The 20990-nt window shown below is 38.1% G+C and overlaps 1 protein-coding gene across 2 annotated transcripts; it reads right to left on the bottom strand.

Moving 5' to 3' along the window:
• Window positions 1-1664: 1664 nt before the first annotated feature.
• Window positions 1665-20337, bottom strand: LOC135469127 (DNA-directed RNA polymerase II subunit RPB2). Of its 2 annotated transcripts, XR_010444290.1 has the most exons (25): window positions 20232-20337; window positions 18594-18820; window positions 18130-18242; window positions 17505-17761; window positions 17061-17182; window positions 16500-16664; window positions 14359-14555; window positions 13596-13715; window positions 13192-13378; window positions 12046-12189; window positions 9790-9929; window positions 9170-9281; window positions 8768-8922; window positions 8054-8252; window positions 7335-7503; window positions 6864-6960; window positions 6275-6369; window positions 5892-6013; window positions 5504-5584; window positions 4865-5002; window positions 4344-4565; window positions 3681-3841; window positions 3261-3456; window positions 1884-2910; window positions 1665-1848 (listed from the first exon to the last, which is right to left on the bottom strand). XR_010444290.1 is itself a non-coding variant. In XM_064747658.1 (24 exons), the coding sequence occupies exons 1-24, from the start codon at window positions 20248-20250 to the stop codon at window positions 2821-2823; spliced, it is 3528 nt and encodes a 1175-aa protein (XP_064603728.1). In that variant the 5' UTR covers window positions 20251-20337; the 3' UTR covers window positions 1665-2820. The 2 variants fall into 2 exon arrangements, 1 of the variants encoding a protein (XP_064603728.1); XM_064747658.1 differs by having other exon boundaries at window positions 1665-2910.
• Window positions 20338-20990: the final 653 nt, after the last annotated feature.

The raw sequence follows: 20990 nt of genomic DNA, 5'->3' as shown, positions 1-20990 counted from the left end.
GTTAACATTTATTCTATGTATTTTGATAGACATTTTGTCAATAACACATAACAATTCGATGACAAACCAAAATGGAAATTTCAAAATGCACCCTAGCCAGTTTCACGTCAAGCTGCACGGTTTTGTGCTGTTGCGATGATCATCGTGGTGCGTCGTTTTACTCTTTAAGTGTATTTCTTATTCTTTCACAGTTATACAATCGCATTTTCGAGAATATCAACGTCCACTGTTATATCCCCTATATATTTTTTCGAATAGTACATTTATACAGCTAATGCACTGATGTAATGCATTACGGCCCACCCAATCACGGTATTGGGACATCAGGCTGACGAGTAGGTTAGGCCCAGTTGGCCTACAATATTACGCTGTGCGACAAATGGACAGCGGCCACAGCTATTTTTTCACTTGTTTACAAAATGTTCGGCACGCATAATGGGCTGCACATCTTCGGCTCACTGTATTGTTCGACTATAGTACTGAATTAAGCCTAGGTTACCGGGAACAATATTTTAGCTATTAAATGTATGTCTTGAGCTTTGATGACGGTAAAGGGAACAGTTATATGAGCACCAATTACCTTGATTCTGCTGCTAGTCAGGGTGTGAGATTAACAACATGCAAACAAGAAAAAAAATTTTGTCCAGAGCTGTGGGATTTGAAGTTGGTTACATAAAAATCTCCCCATGTGACATAGACAGGACATCAAAAAGGCGGAAGAAACGGGATATTGCGAGAATAGTTTCTTTACGGCCAAAACTAATATATTCTGTTCAGGATAGAAATGTTTCTTCCTGTTCGTAACTTTACTTTCCCCCATGGAGGTACAACTGGTTCTAAAAAAACGGATGGTCATCACTCCCAATTTCCATCAGATTTACATCAGTGTCAACTTACAGGCATGCTTTCAATGTGATTTCTTCTTTAATTTGTGTTACTTGTGTGTATGTCTGTGTGCTTGGGGTTTGTTGTACTTAACAATTTTTCAGTCATATGACGAGGAGGAGTCATTAGGTGTTTGGCCATATATTGTCTTCTTGTCGCAGGTTGAGTCCATGCCACCAAAGTGCTACCGTCACTGAAATATCATGCCAAAGACACCAGACATGACACCCCAAACCAGTCACATTATACTGACAATAGGTCAACCGGTCAGGTTTCTTTGATCTAACCTCTTAGTGCAAGGAGTCAACCGAAACTACAGCCGCACCATTTTTAAAGCCTTGGTATGATCCAACCCAGGTTTGATCCCGATGTCTCTAGGCTTCGTATGTAGTATGCCTTGCTTTCTGTGTACGCCCATGAGCAAAAATCTCGAAATATGATGATTGGCTCATTTTACTCGAATTGTATCTCTTAGACTGTACCCAGCCATAATCAGTCAACGACACATTTTGGCAAGCGTCAAATCTCTTTTAATCATGAATAGTTGGGTAGATGTACATAATGCTGGCGACATCTATGGTCTTTATTTATTTATTTACTTATTGGTGTTTTACGCCGTACTCAAGAATATTTCACTTATACGAGGAAACCGGGCAGAGCCCAGGGGAAAACCCACGGCCATCCGCAGGTTGATGACAGACCTTCCCACGTACGGCCATAGAGGAAGCCAGCATGAGCTGGACTTGAACTCACAGCGACCGCATTGGTGAGAGACTCCTGGGTCATTGCGCTGCGCTAGCGCGCTAACCAACTGAGCCACAGAAGCCCCTCTATGGTCTTTGCACATGGATGTGTAATAACAGCAAACAACAAAGTTCAACTGGGATGATCATGATTTTTATTTCCAATGGCAATGGAAAATGATGCATGGCAAGTGATACTATCCAAGCACAATGATTTCACCTTAGTGAAATACAGGGAAATACACTGCATTTCACCTTAGTGAAATACAGGGAATTACACTGCTTCCTGCAATTTTTACAAGGAATATAATGAAAATGAACTCAGCACTATTTACACAATGGTTCAAGAAATAAATTTTGGAACCTTTTGGACAAAAATATACAGGAACAAGTCCATAATGATGCACAGGATCATTTATGATGTTCATATTTTTCACATTTTCTTTTTCAACTCAATGACGCTCTCTCGTTCTCACTCTCTCTCTCTGTCTCAAAGCCCTATAGAACAAAGTTAACAACCTAAAAGCTTCTACTCTGTTCAAAGGCATGTTATTCCAAAAACATAACACATGTATACATATGTGTTACTTCAATTTCCAAGAAGTATTAAGCAAATTAATTTTCCATGACTGTTCTCAAAAGCAAGACTTTAAGCTTTTATAGGTGTTGATCATGATGATCATCATTACTTCAGCATGTTTCCAGATATGGCCTTGATCAAAATGCACCTAACCAAACTGAAATTACTTCTCATTTTATCCAACTTCGGTGGAATCTCTTTTTACAGTGTGTTTCATGTAAACTTAACTGATGTAAACTAGAACGAACAAGGTGTGGCCAACATCTATTCATGATACACAAGCAATACCCTGTACACAAAGTGTTTTGTACAGCAGTATTCATGCTCCCTTCGTTTACGCAGAATCCAAGTATGATAATCCCCACATTGCCAAACGAGGGTCAAAAGGTCAAAGATTCAGCGGTCCTCCGAAACAACGCCTTGTCCACCTTCCTGACACTGATATCTTCCTTATACATTCCAGGCAGCATCACATATACATGTAGTTTGGTACCCACACATACCAAAGCCACCTGTAAACCTTGAATGAGTCATATCCATGCTTTAAGACTTCAGATAGCAACCAGCATTGACAATGAACAGTCTTCTCTGCTCCAGGTACATAAACGCCTTTCAGCTGACCATCATCCTGGGGGCAATGCTCATTGACATCAACTCTTGGAAGAGCAGCTTACAGGCATATGGCATACGCACCTGGGAGATCTGCAAACAAGAGTTTACAAATTGAAGAATGTGAACCGGTAGGACAGCTCTGAGATTTTGTGTTGAAATTCGATAATAACCCATAACAATGTAATACCTTTCCCATTTTAGGCCAAGACAAAATTCATAGTGCTACATGAGTATCAGCTTTCAAACTCCTGTGAGACTAACAGTAATTTAAGTCGACATTCAAGACAAGCCTTAAACACATCATTGTCTGACCAGAATCATCAACAAGCACTCCTACTGCAATGACTACCCATTAAATGTATTCTCCATATACAACTCTAGCAGTGAGTTCCTCTGTCAGATGTTTGCACATTCAAAGTGGACACAACTTTCTGACCTACCTGAGTTTTGTTTTTACATCCACGACATTCAAACGTCTGGTTCCTCAAGTTAGCAATAGCAATGAGTCCACAGATATTACAGACGTGCACTCTGTAAGGGTCGGATGCTTCAAACAGCCTCTCTCTGAGGAACTGGGCAGCTCCGTGAGCGATCTGACAATCACGCTCCATCTCACCAAAACGCAAACCTCCATCCCTGGTGGCACAAATACAACTCAACATTGTAAGTCCTTAGATTGGATGTAGAACAATATACGTCTTTTTATCATAGAAAATAATCGGAACTTAGTTAAAAGGTAATTAAAGCAAGTTTTACATGTGTCAATGGCTAGATAAAGGTTGATGAATACTGGAGAAAAATTTATTTCAGCTAACAGCAATCAGGATGAATTCTTTACTAGCAATTTTGTTTTTACTGACCTTGATCGACCTTCCATAGGTTGCCTGTTGAGGATCTGGAGGGGGCCTCTCGCCCTAGAATGGATCTTATCATCCACCATATGCTTCAGACGCTGGTAATATGTGGGCCCCAAGAATATCTGAGCATTCACCTTCCTGCCAGTGAAGCCATTGAAGAGAACCTAGCCCAAAAAACACAACTTACATACATGTATGTGTACATATAAATTATTCATAATTTTCAACAAATCAATAGTGCGGTCATTCAGGAATAATTATGCGACGTACACCTATTTGTCACAGGCTTACAAGTCAAACCTGTTAACAGGCCACATTACACATGTTTTTCTCACCACTGCCCATTTCAGCTTTTATCAGCTTTCTAGATTTTTAAAATATATAATACTAATAAGTATATATGATAATAAAAATGATGTAAATGGTAAATTTGTCAAAATAAAAAGTAAATATTATAAAAACAAAAAGGAGGTTCATGATGGTAAACAAGTAATTTTATTATGTGGCCTGAAGTAAATGATTGTATTTCAATGTGATTATAAAATGTAAAAAAAAAAATACATTTATCATGAACACACATAGTTCCATAATAAATATTATAAATGCTATGATCTAAATCAACTATATATTGAGACATCAATCAGTGTTTACTCTGGTATGACTGACCTCATTCCCTCGGAGATGATAGCCGTAGAGATGTAACAGCTGGGAGACTTTCTGCACGTTGACAGCATCGTTGAAGGGCGTGGCATCACCGATTTCCCCCTTATTAGCCGACACCTTACCCTGGAGACACTCGATTAAATGGCCAATTGTCATTCGACTGGGTACGGCGTGGGGGTTGATGATAATGTCTGGGCTGATACCTTCACATGTAAACGGCATGTCCTGTGAGAAGAAAAAAACACATATGGTACGTGCTAAATGCTAGTGTTCTGTTTATTTTAACTTTTTTATTGCATATTCTCTTTTGATCAAGTTTTTCTTCGCATAAATAACACATTAGCACACAAACACATTAACAGACACTTACAAGGATCACACAAACTGCACCACACCAACTTCTGTCCCATTTTTGCTCAAGCAGCCCATGTTATGTCCTCTAAAAACCACCTGCCATTAATTCAGGGTATTTATCTTTGGTGTATGTATGTTCTATATGCAGGCATCGTGCCACCCTGTCTCACCTCCTGCCTGTAAGTGATCCCACAGGTACCCTTCTGTCCATGACGACTGGCAAACTTGTCCCCAATCTGAGGACTCTTCACCGTCCTAACACGGATCTTACAGAACTTGTACCCTTCCTGGTTTATCGTCACCATAACCTAAGAATCAAATCAAAGCCATTAGTAATGTATTTTAGGACAGGAACCAACAGCTAATTGAAAGAGCTATGGACGAGTACAAAATATTTTAACAAATGCTTCAGATATTTTCCAACTTAATATATTTTACTGACGAACATTTCTAAAACCTTCAAAAAAATTAAATAACTTCAACAAATTACTAACTAACAACAAATCCTTTGTGATACATGTGAAATTCACATACATTAATAAAACATAGTCCTTTACCTTCTTGTAAATCAACCAGGGATATGTGACAACTTATAGACACTAATTTGAAAATGTTCCTCAGGGGGGATAACCCATGCCTTCTTGATGGTTTTGTCCACTGCAGCTATTAGCATGTGAGGTACTGCATTATTTCAATAATTTTCGTGGTAAAGAAAGGTAAACTGATTCATAATGTGATAAATTTAACAGGTTTAACATAAACATGATCTTTTAAATCTTTTTTCTACCCATAAATTTCAATGTACAAACCTGGTCTACAATACCAGTCTCACTTCTCCTCATGAACACACTGGAGTCTCTCTTTGTGAACCGCTTAGTCTCACCTTCCAACTGCAATATAACACATTCATTAAAACATGTGCATAATATTTCAATAGGCACTGTCCTTACATCTGCTTACCTCTACCATATTTCCTCGTACTACAAAAAAACTGTTTATTAAGTAATTAATTTTGTTGAACTCGTCAAAAATATATGATACTTTATAACACCTTAAAATATCACAAGACTGTTCATCATATTTGGTCTGGTTATTCAGCTTGTGTAAAATGTGTAAAACGAAGACCAATGTATAACTGTTCTTCACGACATGCTAAATGCTGTTAAGTGTTTGTTAAATGTATCAAATGTGTCCTACCTCATCCTCAGAGGCTGGCAGAGTGATGGTTTTCCCAATCAGCACATCATCACCGGACACTCGGGTCCCTGGGGCGATTATACCATCATCATCCAACTTGTCATAGATGGCATGTCTCATACCTTTAACAACAAATCATGGCATCTTTTACCACAATGATGTCTATTGGAAAGAAGATACATCACATAATCTGTCTCCAAAACTCCTTCAGAAATATTCTCATATAGCCGTTCTACAATTCACATAAACCATGTTATCATACATGAATTATGAATATAAACTTTACTAATATTTTGTCATTTTAATATTTAAGAGACATTTGTTGTTCTGAACAGCATTACTTACTGATTCTATCCTGTTTTTTGAGTCTTTGAAACACTAACCTTGAACAGTTTCTCTTGTTGGCTTTTCAAAGATCTCCTCTTGATCTAAACCTTTCTTAGACTCAGAGTCTTTGTAAGATCGGTAGAAAAATGACCTGAAACAAAAAGGATTCTTGTAAAGTGAGTGTCTGGAAAAATTGTTAAGCTGAAATTGTTCAAATAGGTTTACATCAAACTTACATAGAGCTCTAAAACATATGCCTGTGTTTCTGCTGCACAAACACAACATGCACTGTACACGAAGTAATTCTATTTATTCGAATATATGATTTATTTAACTGGTGTTTTACGATGTACTCAAGAATATTTCACTTATACCATGACAGCCAGCATTATGGTGGGAGGAAACCGGGTAGACCCCTGAGGAAACCCACGAACATCTGCAGGTTGCTGGCAGACCTTCCCGCGTTGTTTGTTTATTCAAATAAAATTGTACCCCATCATCCCCTATGGCATGGTAATGTTAGACGAAGTATGTAGTAACACTACAGTGCATGAAACTAAACCAGGATGGATTTTTGGCATGAATCTGATTTGTAAGAAACACTAGGACTGAGATGATAAAACAGAATAATTAATCAGATGCTACCTGAAATAGCCCCTCTCAATGGCAGAAGCATTCAGGATGACAGAATCTTCCTGATTGTATCCAGTGTAGGACATGATCGCTACTATGGAGTTGATACCTAAAACACAAAAATGATCACTTCTTACAACTCTGAATCGTTTTAGCCTTGTCTATTACAAAACATTCTAAATATAGAAAATAACAATCAAGAAATGAATAGTAGTTTTAACAGTAGGTGACTGTGCTCAGTTCAATGGATTCATAAAGAACAAAAAATGTGAAATTTACATACAAATGGGTTCTTTAAGAGGAAATCGATCTCTGGATTCAAACAATCAAAACTTAATGTCAGGAGGTAAAATTTCATTGGATTCCACCAGAATTTAGCAAACCTTATTTTCAGGAACAAGAATACACATCCTTTTGCCATTTCGAATGAAATACCTGAGAAATGAACAAATGACCACATTTAAACACAATCAACACACTGACCTGCGGGTAATTCCCTGAAGCGGAGGTACTCCATAGAGCGAGTGGTGACTAGGGGCTTCTGGGGGTAGTACAGGCCATGAGCCAGGGTGTCCATCCTCACATGGTAGTTCGTGATGTAGATGCCCATGGCCTGTTTCCCCATAGCAGATTGGTATGTGTTACGGGGAGACTGTCAACAGAGATGTAACAGACAGAATTTCACTTTCTCTGCATAAATTGTAGAAAAAAAAAAATTTCTTCACATGCATAGTTGTATGCAGAACTACTGTTTGCTTTTACTTCAAATGCATGTGGCATGATTATCAGAATTATTGGGTCACGATCTGGGAATGGTGGAATAGTATATGCTTGGAGTTTTACATCATGGGAACAGTATAATAAAATGTGCCAGGGGTTTAACATTGTGGGAATGGTATAATAGTATGTGCCTGGGGTTTCATGTCGTGGGAATGGTATAGTATGTGCTTGACGTTCTACATCGTAGGAATGGCATAATAGCATGTGCTTGGAGTTTCAGTTCATGGGAATGGTATAAGAGTATGTGCTTGGGGTTCCATGTCATGGGAATGATATCATTGTATGTGCTTGGGGTTTTATGTCATGGGAATGGTATAATTGTATGTGCCTGGGATTTTAAGTTGTCGGAATGGTGTAATAGTCTACACTGTACTAATTTCATTAGGACCTACATGCCCTGTTGTCACCATTAACAGATTTACCTGGTTGTGATCTGGGAATGGTATAATAGAGGCACAGACACCCAGGATCATGGCGGGGTGAATCTCACAATGTGTATAGGTAGAACAGTAGGCCACCTCCTTATCCTGAAGGTCATCTGGGGTCATGGCCAACATGATGGTCTCCTCCTCCAGGGGGTCAATGTACTCCACAACCCCACTGGCTACCAGCTCCTGCCAACTGAAAACCACAGCAGGATTCATATACAGTAATTTGAAGATTTCAAATTTCAACATTTTATCACTGCTTTCCAGGCATAAAATTCACATTTTCCAAGTTACGTGGAAAAAACATTCTATACTTATACAGGCCCAAAGCAATGTAAAATAACCTGAATTAGTTGAACTTTCAGCCTTTCATACATACACTGCAGCGCATTAAGCAATTTTGAAGTTGCACAGTAGCTTGGGTTGCCTTGTACAAACCCTGCACAGGGAAAGTCCTGTTAAACCAGTCAGGGGATAGCTATAAAGAGTCCATATGTAGGATGTGAAAAGTTTCTACTCAAGCCCTGACCTGCAGAAGTACCGGACATGTAATTATAATGCAAGTGATTAATTTATTTGATTGGTGTTTTACTCCAAACCACTAAAATATTTCACATATATGACTTTGGTAACACTACTCACTTTAAGACTTGGAAAGTGATTAACATAATTTCACAAAGATAAAGCCAGATGCATGTGTTGTCATACCTGTAATTGTTGTACTCTCGTTGTTTCAGTTTATCCACGTGACTTTTCTTCAGCAGTAGTTTCTGGTTCTCTACAATGAGCAGAGGTCGACAGATTCGGCCTGCATCTGTATAGATACGAATCTCCCTGTCCTGGATATCTCTCACCATGGAAACCTGATGACAAAACCACATAACATTAGATAATGAGAAAATGTCAATGTTTTTCAATTAGAATATTTTCACACACTTAAACATGTACAGAAATAGCCCAGACAAGATCATCACCAAAACTTGACTATAATCATGCCAAAAGACATTACCCACCTAAATCCAAAATGTTTCGGATAAGATGTTTCAGAAAAAGGTATGTATATCTATATGTTGAAAATATCCATATTCTTTCACTATAACGGAGACTTACTTCAGACACAATGACGTCCATTTCACGTCGCAGTTTCCTCAGAGTGTTCATCAGCTGCTCTGGGTCACGATGGATCCCCACCCAGCAGCCATTCACAAAGATCTTTGTCGCACTGTCAAACACACCAGAGGGAAAATTATTCTAATTCATACAAAATATTAAGTGTGATAACAGTACAAATTTCTATTAAATTCAAACGTGCACAAAAAACAACACAAAAAAAACCCCCATAAATTATCTCTCCTATGGGCTACATTGAAAAACATATCAAAACTCATTATATACATTAATTTTTATTTTACTGTTGTTTAAGTATTCAAAGACATTGCAACTGGCAGACTTTCTATAGCATGGCTGCAAAGAAGCCTATGAGAGCTGAATTCATCTCACATTAGTGAAAGGCCGGTTGACTGTTCTGAAGCAATCTAAAGTACTCATTCACAAAAGCCCTTATGCAACTTTCAGCAGTTCTTCAAGTAACATTTATTTATTTGATTTGAAACCCATCATCATCTGCAAGTTGCTGGGAGACTTTCCTATGTACAATCGCAAATTCAAATAAGCTGGGAATGTAAGACTATATTTGGCAAATTAGCATTTTATACAAGATAAATTCTCACTCCATGATGGATGACGGAGCGACCTCCTCAAGGTTCTCCATACTCCATTCCTCCAAGAACTCCAGGATGGGGGAGGGTTGTGAGCCCACAGAGATGTACGCCATCAGAGCTAGGTTCTTTACTAGGCCCACAGCAGCACCCTGGAATGTGTACAGTTGAACAGTTAGAACATGTACCACAGACAGCCACAACACAGAGCAGGGTGGTCAGAACACGTGAGAGGAGTTGACAGCTGACACAAAGGTATCTCGGGACAACGATACGCCTCTAAATTACAACAACATCGTTGATGGGGTACAAATGTGCCTACGGTATTACAAGTAATGCATGATGCATAATGTTCTCAAGCCACAGATAACCAATGAAATACAAGTACAGTAAGTAATACAGGAAAAGACAGAATGAAATGTTAATTGTAAGTCTAGTAAGCTTAATGTCATGACTTTCAAATTTACATGATAACCAGGTGGAAAGAAAATTAAGCATGGCATTCAGAGAATCCCACCAACATTCCAACGCTGTGAATAGCTGAGCAAATGTTGAGCTATGGTAGTAAAGAAACTTCATGGTGGGGTGTTCGAGTACCAAATTACTTGAGTGCTCTTTGATATGCAAATCGCTTGCCATGATTAGCTATACGTGTACTATGGGTGGCCACTGCAGCCTTCTGATTGGCTGAGCAAATATTCAGCTGACAACGGTCACTGTCTGCGTGGATGGTTTAAACATTTCGTCACTGTACAGGAAGGCACATGCATCGGCCAGTGTCATAGGCTCTTAGTACTAATACAGATGTGAAAATCTTTCTACAGATTCTGTATACCAGATAAATTGGTATACACCAAGGTAAATTCTTACACTCTACAAATCTAATAAAGTAGCTAGAGAGACAAAAAGCTTATCAACATTAGTCAATGCATAAGAAACTGTAGACATACAAGAAAAGCTTGTAGAAATCAGGAGAACACAATGAAGTTAATCTGAATGTGTGCATGATGTCCACCAAACAGGAAAATGGTAAAATCCCCAGAGGAACCCAATCCCTTTCTTGTTCTCCTACACGTAGGTAGGCAAGCGCATAAAAATTGTAGCCCTACATGAAACTTTTCTTGATTAAAAAAATGGTAAATCTGGCAAAGTTCATAAATCACATAAGCAATAGTCACAGAAACCCTGGTACAAGAAATTGTTGCCCTGCATGGAGGTTTAATGTCTAGAGAACGTGTTTACTACAGAAAACAAACTGAAGTTTATATAACTGGTAAATTTTTGAATTGAAAGTCTATCAATTAAAATCATTAGAAAACATTCAGAAAGACTATAAAACTAAAACCAATAAAACAGTTCAACCTTCCATCAGTAGGCTCTTTGTACACAAACACTGGTCAGAAGAAATATAAAAAACACAAAGAAAACAACTTTCTATCGCTGTGTGTTGGAGATTCACGTATCACTGCCATTAAACAGGAGCTGAAAAAATGTTTAGCCTGAAATCGGGGAATGTGCATTTAAACACCATACCTTAAACTAGGGAGCAAAAAAGACAACCTAACCTTCAATTCATGTGTGATAGCCCAATATACAAGAGCTAAAAAAAAAACAAGCTTAACTTGCCAATCTAGAATGTGCATTTATAGAATAGATAGCAAAAAAAAAAAATGTCTAATCGTCAATCCACATATAATAGCCCATTATACATGTACAGGGGCTAAAAAAAAAACAACTTCAATCCACAAATGAGCCCACTATACAGCGGCCAAAAAAAAAGCTTTAGCAGACACTGACACTGAGACCAACACAGCCACTTTCCCCCCCTCTCACAATAACTCACCTTACTTCGTACAGGCAAGCTAAAAATCTGACGGTTTGCCTCATTAAAAATATAAGAGTATGCACAGATGTGCGCCAGAACAACTTGCTGAAAACTTTGATAGGACACATTTTTAACCATGTTCTAATGTTGCTTGCAGTATGTGATGATGAGGTACAGGACGTGTTTCGATTGCCTTGTAGACGGGGCCAGCTATCCACACTGACAACCCTGTCCATAGCTTCTCCAAGGACATGGACCACGATTTTAAAAGATCCTGTGAATTATTTTTCCCAAAATTGTGTAGTAAACTACAATGCTTTACACCTACATTCCATTTTTCCATTTACCATTCATGTAACACAATGGAGATGAACTGCAAGATCAAACACTTTTAATTATTGAATTGACCAGAAAATTACTGTCAGTGTAGTCAAACATCTCACCTCTGGTGTCTCGGCAGGACAGATCATTCCCCAATGAGAGTTGTGAAGTTGTCGAGGACGGGCAAGTTTACCATCGCGTCCAATAGGAGAATTTAACCGCCTCAGATGGGAAAGTGTTGAGGCAAAAGTCAGTCTGTTCAACACCTAATCAAGCATATAAAGTAACAAAGAAATTCTCCCTTAAGTTTCTGATTAAAGTGTGCAAGGTTACAGTCATCTGCGTCCATAAATACTTCAATTTATTTTTTTTTTTTACATATTTTCTTACCAAGACATTCCACAGAAAATCAATTACTTACCTACGGTAGGTGTGTGAGACCATAATCTCCAAAGCTTTTTCACATTACTGTGAGCAACCACAGATGAATTAAGACTTACTGGAATGATATTAAGATAGCTCATCAGAGGCAATTTTACAGGAAGTAACTATTTTCAAAACGTTCCATATGAAAATAATGGAAATTCTTATGAAGAAATGATGTTACATCACATCACTTTAATGTAGTCCGATAAGGACAGAATATTTGGTAAATGTAAGTGTAAATATAACAGGTTACATGTTCAGTGACTATCTTCTCATTCTAACACGTCCTATTTATTTGACTGGATGTTGTTTAACTCAACAATTTTCTCTTACATGTTTATGAAGGTGATCACTTTTATATATTGAAATGTCCTAGGTATAAAAGGTGAGATCAGTTTTTGAGGTGTGAAACTACGAGAAGTAGGGCCTCGATTATTAAAGCATGCAGTACGTAGATTATATCAGGACAATGACAAATATTTCTGGATAACAGAATGTGAAAAAGCATAATATCAGCTTTTGCACATCGCAGAAATATCTCGAGATTTTAAATGAAGTAAATGTTTCTGAACAAGTTCGCTGAAGGTGTTTATTATATTTAATTAGGGCCAGGATTTTTAAAATCACCCCGAATGGATTAAAAAAACACAAATAACTTACAAAATTAAAATCTGTCTTACAGCTAGGTCCTCAACTACCTTATGCCGCTTTAATTCCGAAACTTGCCATTAACCAATACTCCTTTTATGAACCTTTTAACGGGAAAGTCACCATAAGAGTTAACTCAGTGCAGCTCTATTCTTCTTCTTGACTGAGAACTGTCACTTTAACATTCTCCTCACCTGTGATACTCCTGCTCTAGCCTGGTGAGCCTTCTTCTGATCGCCCCAGTTCCCAGTAGCCAGTGAATACTTTAACCCATCTGTAATTATCCTTGTCTTGATAGCCAGCTCCAGATTAAAGTCTTTCCCACGGTCAATAAACTTCTGAGCGTAAATCCTGACCTCCTTCATCAGGTTACGGAACAGCCTGACAAACATTGATGTGTGAAGACGTCAACACATATATCCTCATATTCCAACAAAGTTTCAGCAGGTTATCTTCAAATAATTCATACATGATCCTATAATTCCAACAATATATTTTTGAATAATTCACATATATGTCCTTATATTCCAACTAACTTTCAACCTAATATCTTTTATTAACTAAAATCAAAAGTATACAAATGTTAGCAAAACTTTACCCTCTGAAGAGGAAGGCCAGCAAAGGTCCAGCCAAGTCCAGCCTCTTGTTGCCATAGTGATCCCTGTCGTCTACTTCCCGTCTCCCCAGGGCTGCCAGAAGCAGACGGTGAACCATGTACCTGAGAACAAAGATAATCTCACTGTAATAATCCGCTGAGATATGAAAGTTGGGTATAACACTAAATGTCAGGTATAACACTGTATGATACATTATTCATCGTCATCTAGTGATGGCACATATACTATAAATAAGCACTATGCAAGTATTGTTTGAGATGATAAAAAACAAAACCAAAACTGTCAGAATTTTGTCAAATATGAACAAAACCAAATCTAAATCAATTACAGTATGTTAAACACAACTAATTTGGATGGAAAAAAGTGGTCTACTTTGGTATGCTTGCATGGGACAACATTGAAATTACAAAAGTGAACTGTTTCAGGTCAAATCATTGCTTAACCTCCTTTAAATTAAAAATTTCAAGTTGTGTAATCAATGAACATACAGTAGGTAAATTCTGTGCTTGGCCAGGGCAACCAAACTGTTGAAAGTCTTCAAACAACATAAACAAGTCCACAGAGGCCTTGCAGTGCAGCAAATTAGAAAACTATTGTAACTGGCTGAAAGTCTGTATGTACTTGTGTATATGTGTACGTACAACAAAGAAAATAATGGCAGCCAATTATTTTACACAGTACTTGTGCTTGGTTCTCGAGTCGACACACATATCACATAAGTAAACCAATTAAAACAAGCCTCACCCCAAAAAGTAAGCTTTCTTGGTCTCGCAGAAATCACTGACGCCCACATGGGGCAACATTTCCTTCTGTAGGATTTCTCTGGCGTATTTGATACGTTTTTCTTTAGTGACACCTGGCTTAGCACCCCGAGCACCGATGAAGTTAAGAGCAACATTCTGCTCCTGGATGACAAAAGCCTCGTCCAATGAGGGTTTTACCTGGGAATCAAAATGTACAATTACCTTATAATTACCAGTCTTCCATATATTAATTAAATTTCTTCACAAATTGTAAAATGAAGTGATATCCTTCTGTATATCACCATCATGTTATTTAACATCACCATCATGTTATTTAACACCAATAAAATGAATGTACATAAACATGTAGATGAAGGGTCATACGCTTACCCAGACTCAAAACCCTACCCCCTTTCACACATGAAAGAGTAGGTCTGAGATCTGTTGGCCAGGTTTCCAACTTATAGTTTCCACATTAACCACTAAGAACCATTACATTCACTAACCTGGAACTCAGTTCTGTCACCTGCACTGTTTTTAAAGTATCAATGCTGTGCGACACAAAGAGGTATCCCGTGATCTTAAAGTAATTTAGCATTCATATCACCTCATTATGCAAGAATAACAAAGACCATTATCATAACATTGCAAATAACACAAATGTAACCGATGCAACCACTTGGACAACATCAGAACTTCGCAAGCCGCGATTTTCAAATCCGGTGAGTCGGCTGCTCTTCCCGAAATTCTTCCTCAGATCATCTTTTTTCACAATATAACTGATTACAGGACACTTCTGTTCATTACTAACACACAAATCAAAGTTATGACTCTCAAACAATCGCTCTTTAGATGGTGTACATCTCATTGGTGTCAATCAAATCAGTCCACGAGTTAATCTTTTTCCAGATGATGCCATGTACGCCCGACTCATATTGAAAATGGCAGTTAGTGAATTTTGGCTTGCTGCTGATGTACATTTATGTTAATTGTGACGTTATGGTCTTTATTATTCATGAATAACTAAGCGATATGACATAAGAATTACTGGAGGATTACAGAAACATGTCTTTGTTGCGTATAGCTTTGACATGGTGAGGACAGCATATGCAGAAGGACCAAGTTCCAGGTTAGTAAATGATCTGTATTTCTGAAATTTAAGTTGGGAAAAATGAAACAGATTTCAGATCTAATGAAAGAGCAACTTTCAGTGCTACCTGAAAATTTGATTCAATGAATTTATAAATTAATTTGATTTTGGAGACAACACTACATTTTTTGGATTGGCCAGTTTCAGGGCTTTACAAAAAGTAGAGTAATAGTGATCAACAGAGTAATACCGTCATAATATGCTTGAATAAACACCTTGCTAGTTGCGATAAGGTTGATAGATGCGAAAAGAATGAAAGATGCGAAAAGGTTGAAAGATCTAAGTACATGTATAAATACAAAGCATGACACAGAGAATCTGAGTAAAAGGAACAACACTGTACCAGTAGAGTTACACTCAAATCAAAGCAAATCTATCAGCCCCATTTTGCTGCTGTATGCATGTGTGTGTATGACTTCTTCCTATAAAAATGTACTCCTCTATGTGGAACATGACACAGGAAAGGGTAAAAAGTCAGTCTTTTCAATAAATAACAACTTATTTCACTGCCATCATACGCTGCACCATTTTTGTAGGAGATTACAAGAATATTTCACTTATACGACGGCGGCCAGCATTATGCTGGGTGGAAACCGGGCAGAGCCCGGCGGAAACCCACGACCATCCGCAGGTTGCTGTCAGACCTTCCCACGTACGGCCGGAGAGGAAGCCAGCATGAGCTGGTCTTGAACTCACAGCGACCGCATTGGTGAGAGGCTTCTGGGTCACTACGCTGCGCTAGCGCGCTAACCGACTGAGCCACGGAGGCCCCCTGTAGGTAAATACAATAGACATCTGACAAATGACACACACCATTTTTGTAGGTAAATACGATAGACATCTGACAAATGACACACCATTTTTGTAGGTAAATACGATAGACATCTGACAAATGACACACCATTTTTGTAGGTAAATATGATAGACATCTGACAAATGCAGACACCATTTTTGTAGGTAAATATGATAGACATCTGACAAATGATACACACCATTTCCATCATCTCAGGGTCATCAAAATCATAGATGATGTGCTCGAGGATATCTCTGTCAGACACAAAACCCAAGGCTCTGAACACAATGATGATGGGAATCTCTTGTCGAATGTATGGTAGAATGGCGATGATTCTCTGACCAATAGCACTCTTCTTGGCACCCTGCATGTGGTCAAAGGTAATGTGGTACAATCCTGACATAGCAGGGGGAAAATTAGAGAAACATTTTGTGGAGATATCTACGCACCCTTAATCTGGAACCCTGCACGACACCCAATACATCTTCACAAGTGAGAAATATTAACTGGCAAAAAAATGATATCCAATGAAATAACCAAAAAAAAAAAAGATCTTTTTAGAACATTCTTTTCTCATTAAAAAAAAAAAAAACATGCCACATCTATAATAATAATTACAAATGAGTTCCAAGTTCCAAGCAATGCAAAAACTCTCATTTAAAACAGAAAATCATATAATGTTACTACAGCAGAATTATTTATATAATAACTCATTCACTGGCAGTTAAGATAAGTTCTTGTATCACACAGAGTTACTTACCGAACCTCCTCTGGCCATCATATTCACCCATAGTGTACTGGTGGGGCGAGAGGAGTGTTCCAGGCATGATCGGATCTCTGTCTTATATGCATACTTAGAGTCTTTCTGCTGGAACACATACACTGGAGAATACACAGAACACGGACATAAATCAGTCAAAGCATCAAAAGTCATGAGGTGTTTGACAAAGGGGGGAAATGTTCAGTACTACACAGATTTAGGGATTACTAATATCAAACGAGAGTAAAGTAATTGTAAGAATATTTACTTATACACTGTGTTTAACAGAAACAGGCTTTCTCATTATACAGTATGAAGACAAATCCGCATGAATCTCAAGTTAAGATTGTAAACTATTCTTGATGCTAGTATCTATAGTAATTTCACTACTCCAATCTTAACGCTGATAGTCAATAGATCTGGATCTGGAGCACATAGTCATACCTGTATTTGTGGCCATTTTTTCCTGAGCAATAAGAACCTTCTCTGACCCATTAATGATGAAGTATCCCCCTGGGTCTAGGGGACACTCGTTCAACTCTGTCAAATCACGATCTGTCAGGCCATTCAGCAGACAATATGTGGAGCGAAGCATGATGGGAATCTTCCCGATGAATGTTTTATGATGCTGCGTCTCTACTGGGTCCTCCCCCTCTTTGACTACAGTCTTTGTAATATCCACATACAGTGGGGCAGAGTATCTGAAGGAAACAGGATCACAAAAGTTTATTATGTACCAAAATTAATTTGTGTGAATGCAGCAATGCAAAAGGACTCCTAGAACTGTAGTAAAATAACTGCCAACAAATATTTACTCAGACTAGTCAGATTAATTTCAATAGATGATTTGTCACACACAAATGTAGTTACTAATCGCTGATTAGAATTCATGTTAATAAATTATTATGATGTGCATGAATATGTATTTCACTGTATACTATCAAAAATAACTTAAATTAATTAAAACACATGTTTTGTTTTTGTTTCCATAGTAATCTATTCGAAAGCATTCTTATGTAGGGAGGAAAATAATACAGAAGATCAACACAAAATTTCACACAAGTCTTACGTCAAATTTCTTAGCCTGGCTTCATTTGGCATCATAGGACTAGGAGCACCATCCTTCTCCCAATGTGTAGGTTTTGACAGATAAATCTGCTCAAACTTCAGTAGATATCTCGGCTTTAAAGAAAAAGAATGTATATGCATGTATTTAAGTCAATACCTTCTTTTTTTTTAATTCACTGTTGGTAATTAGCAAACATAATTTATTTATCTGACCTGTTTAACTGTATGTTCTAGAATTTTTCTCTTTTACAATGGTGGTCAGTATCATGGGTGCAGGAAACTGGTGTGCCTGTGGTAAACCACCCACTGTTGGAATGTCACTGATGAACTTTCCCATGATATCAGCACATGGAAACCATACTGGTGGAAAGTCATTGGTCACAACAGACTGGGGAAACAGATTTCTTCTTGGCAGGCACAAACTCTTTACATAAACTTCAATACCCATCATGAATGGCTACTCACTGGTGTTTCCACAATGCCAGAAGTATGTTGAGCCTCAGCCTGAAGGTCAATCTGAGGTGAATCCTCCACAATCCTCTGTACAGACATCTGAATGAATTCGTCAAATGAATCAAGCTGTTGTCTCACCAAGCCCTTTTCGTCAAAGTATGAGCTAATGACAATCCAGCACGCCTCCTGCCACAGATCAGGGGTTATCTCATCCCCCTCCTCATCCCCATACATCATCTCTGTCATAACAGCAATAAGCAAAATTACAAAAACTTTTCAAAACTTCAATCAATACCAGGGCAGGTTTAATTTCATGTTCATGAGTGATAGGTGACTTTTTTTTCTCACAAAACCACCAATTAACAATACAATTGAGAAAAAATGTATCAATACCACAAAAACAATGATGCATAAATCAATTTATACCATGTTAACACAAATGTTGAAAATGCTGACCCACATTTCTTGCGAGTTAGGCAAAGGATGAATAAGTTTAATACAATTTCAAATTGAGGAAGGCCATCTATCTTTGTTTTTTTTTTTGAAGAAATGCAAGTAATAACACAAAATTTGAAGAACTGAAAGCCGAACACATAGAGGACATGTCTGGAAACACGTGGGAGGTCATTTGTATTACATGTTTCCCAAAGTGAGATCTTTGGCGAGGTATTTCTTAGTAAGTACTCCGATGAGATGTTGAGAACTAACTATGACAGCTGTGGATAGTCTTCCCTTTTACTAGAAGAAATTAAAACAGCGACACACTTGCACTTGTACTGTGTCTCTATAATCTCTAAAATGGAATTTGCATTTACAGGACTATTTCAGCTAGTATGTTTGCTGTATCTGCATAAACAACTTTCAAATACTGAAGTTTAGTCATGCTGGTATGTTTGATGAGCAACTCAAACACATAAGGATATAAATTATTTACCTAGTATTCTTTCACCTTTAGGCATTCTTATCTAATTTCTGTAACAATGAATGCTGAGATGCTTTGAAAAGGAATTGCAGCTTATGTAGATATTGTTCCTTCTCGAAACATTTTAAATTTTTTCAGTTGCAATGTTTAAGGCAAACTGTGCATGTATGCGCAAGCTTTTATGTCACAGTTGACAATTTTTCAGACATATGATACAAAGGAGTGATTATGTATTTGTACATGTAACGTGTCCAAGCCACCAAATTGCAGCCACCACTGAAGCAGCATGCCAAAAACATTCGACATGACACCTGATCCAGTTACATTATAGGGACACCAGGACAATCATTACTGTTTTCCTGCTTTAAGATCTCCGTGCTGAGCAAAATGTAAGGCAGCAACAAGTAACTATTTTTGTGACTTTGGTCAAACTGTAGAGAGAGACACTTATTACTTATGATTTCACCTCGATATAACCTCAGAAGCTCTCATATACTCGAACTCCAAAAAGGTCTCTCAACACACACTATATGTCTCACAGAATGTGTTAAAAGAAGTTACTAGAGGATGAGTGGCACTGTGGATGATGTGATGTAAACAATGCCATCCTTTCCACATGTATCACACGATGTCCAGTTTTCGACATCCTTGCAAAACAATTTAAAATTTATTCCGCCTTGAACCAAACACACCGTAGCCATCTCTTTCACTGACTAAATAAACCGTACCTTCTTCTTCCCCGTACATTGCGGCGGCCTACCAATCTTCACTCCACCCAGTAAAGAGTAAATAACCGGGAGTAAGAGGCGCCAGTGTGCGGCGACAACTTTCAAGTCACCGGAAGTGCGTCTTTGGCTGCTCATCGGTTGGAGGGGGAGGATTTTGGTTTGCACTAGCTTTTTTTTTAGTATCGGCTTTTTTGATATGAAACATTAATAACAAGGGTGCGCGTTATATGAAGTTTAAAACTCACAATTCAGTTGAAAATGAGGAAAAATTGTATTCACGCATGTAGATAATTTTATCAAGGGGAATAACTCAACAACATCCACCAAATGGTATCCGGCATGATGTTATCTCCCATGAAGTGTTAGGCTCTGCTGTGATGTCTACTCGACAGTAAGACCAATGCACGCATATATACGAACATTCTAGGAGCTAAATATCCCAGCATATCCAGGGACGTAGAACGCAAGGTGGCCTGTGGAGTGAGTGTGTGGGGGAGGGGCAGCATATAAACCCTCCTACTTTTCGATCCTGAAATTATGTAATTTGACAATGTAACGCAGCATTCAAAACGGACTGAAAACTCCCGTCTTTTAATTCCTCCAAAAGGCCTCTTATCTTCCACCACCCAGCAAAACTCATTGCAGTATTTGCCCTATTTTATAGCATATTTTCAACAAAGCGATAATACTTACAAACGATGCTAATGTTTTATGAAGCCATGTCTGGATGTTTTCTATCACCGCTACACCGCTGCAGGC

Source organism: Liolophura sinensis, chromosome 6 (genome assembly GCF_032854445.1).
Source record: "Liolophura sinensis isolate JHLJ2023 chromosome 6, CUHK_Ljap_v2, whole genome shotgun sequence".
Classification (NCBI taxonomy): domain Eukaryota; kingdom Metazoa; phylum Mollusca; class Polyplacophora; order Chitonida; family Chitonidae; genus Liolophura; species Liolophura sinensis.
This window is presented reverse-complemented; position numbering and strand designations above follow the sequence as displayed.

What these genes read in the sequence shown, in the direction of transcription:
- LOC135469127 (XM_064747658.1), bottom strand. An exon ending in TGGACGTCATTGTGTCTGAA is followed by an intron (nt 8,923 to 9,169) that starts GTAAGTCTCCGT and finishes TTTTGTCATCAG; the next exon opens with GTTTCCATGGTGAGAGATAT. An exon ending in CGAGAGTACAACAATTACAG is followed by an intron (nt 8,253 to 8,767) that starts GTATGACAACAC and finishes TGTGGTTTTCAG; the next exon opens with TTGGCAGGAGCTGGTAGCCA.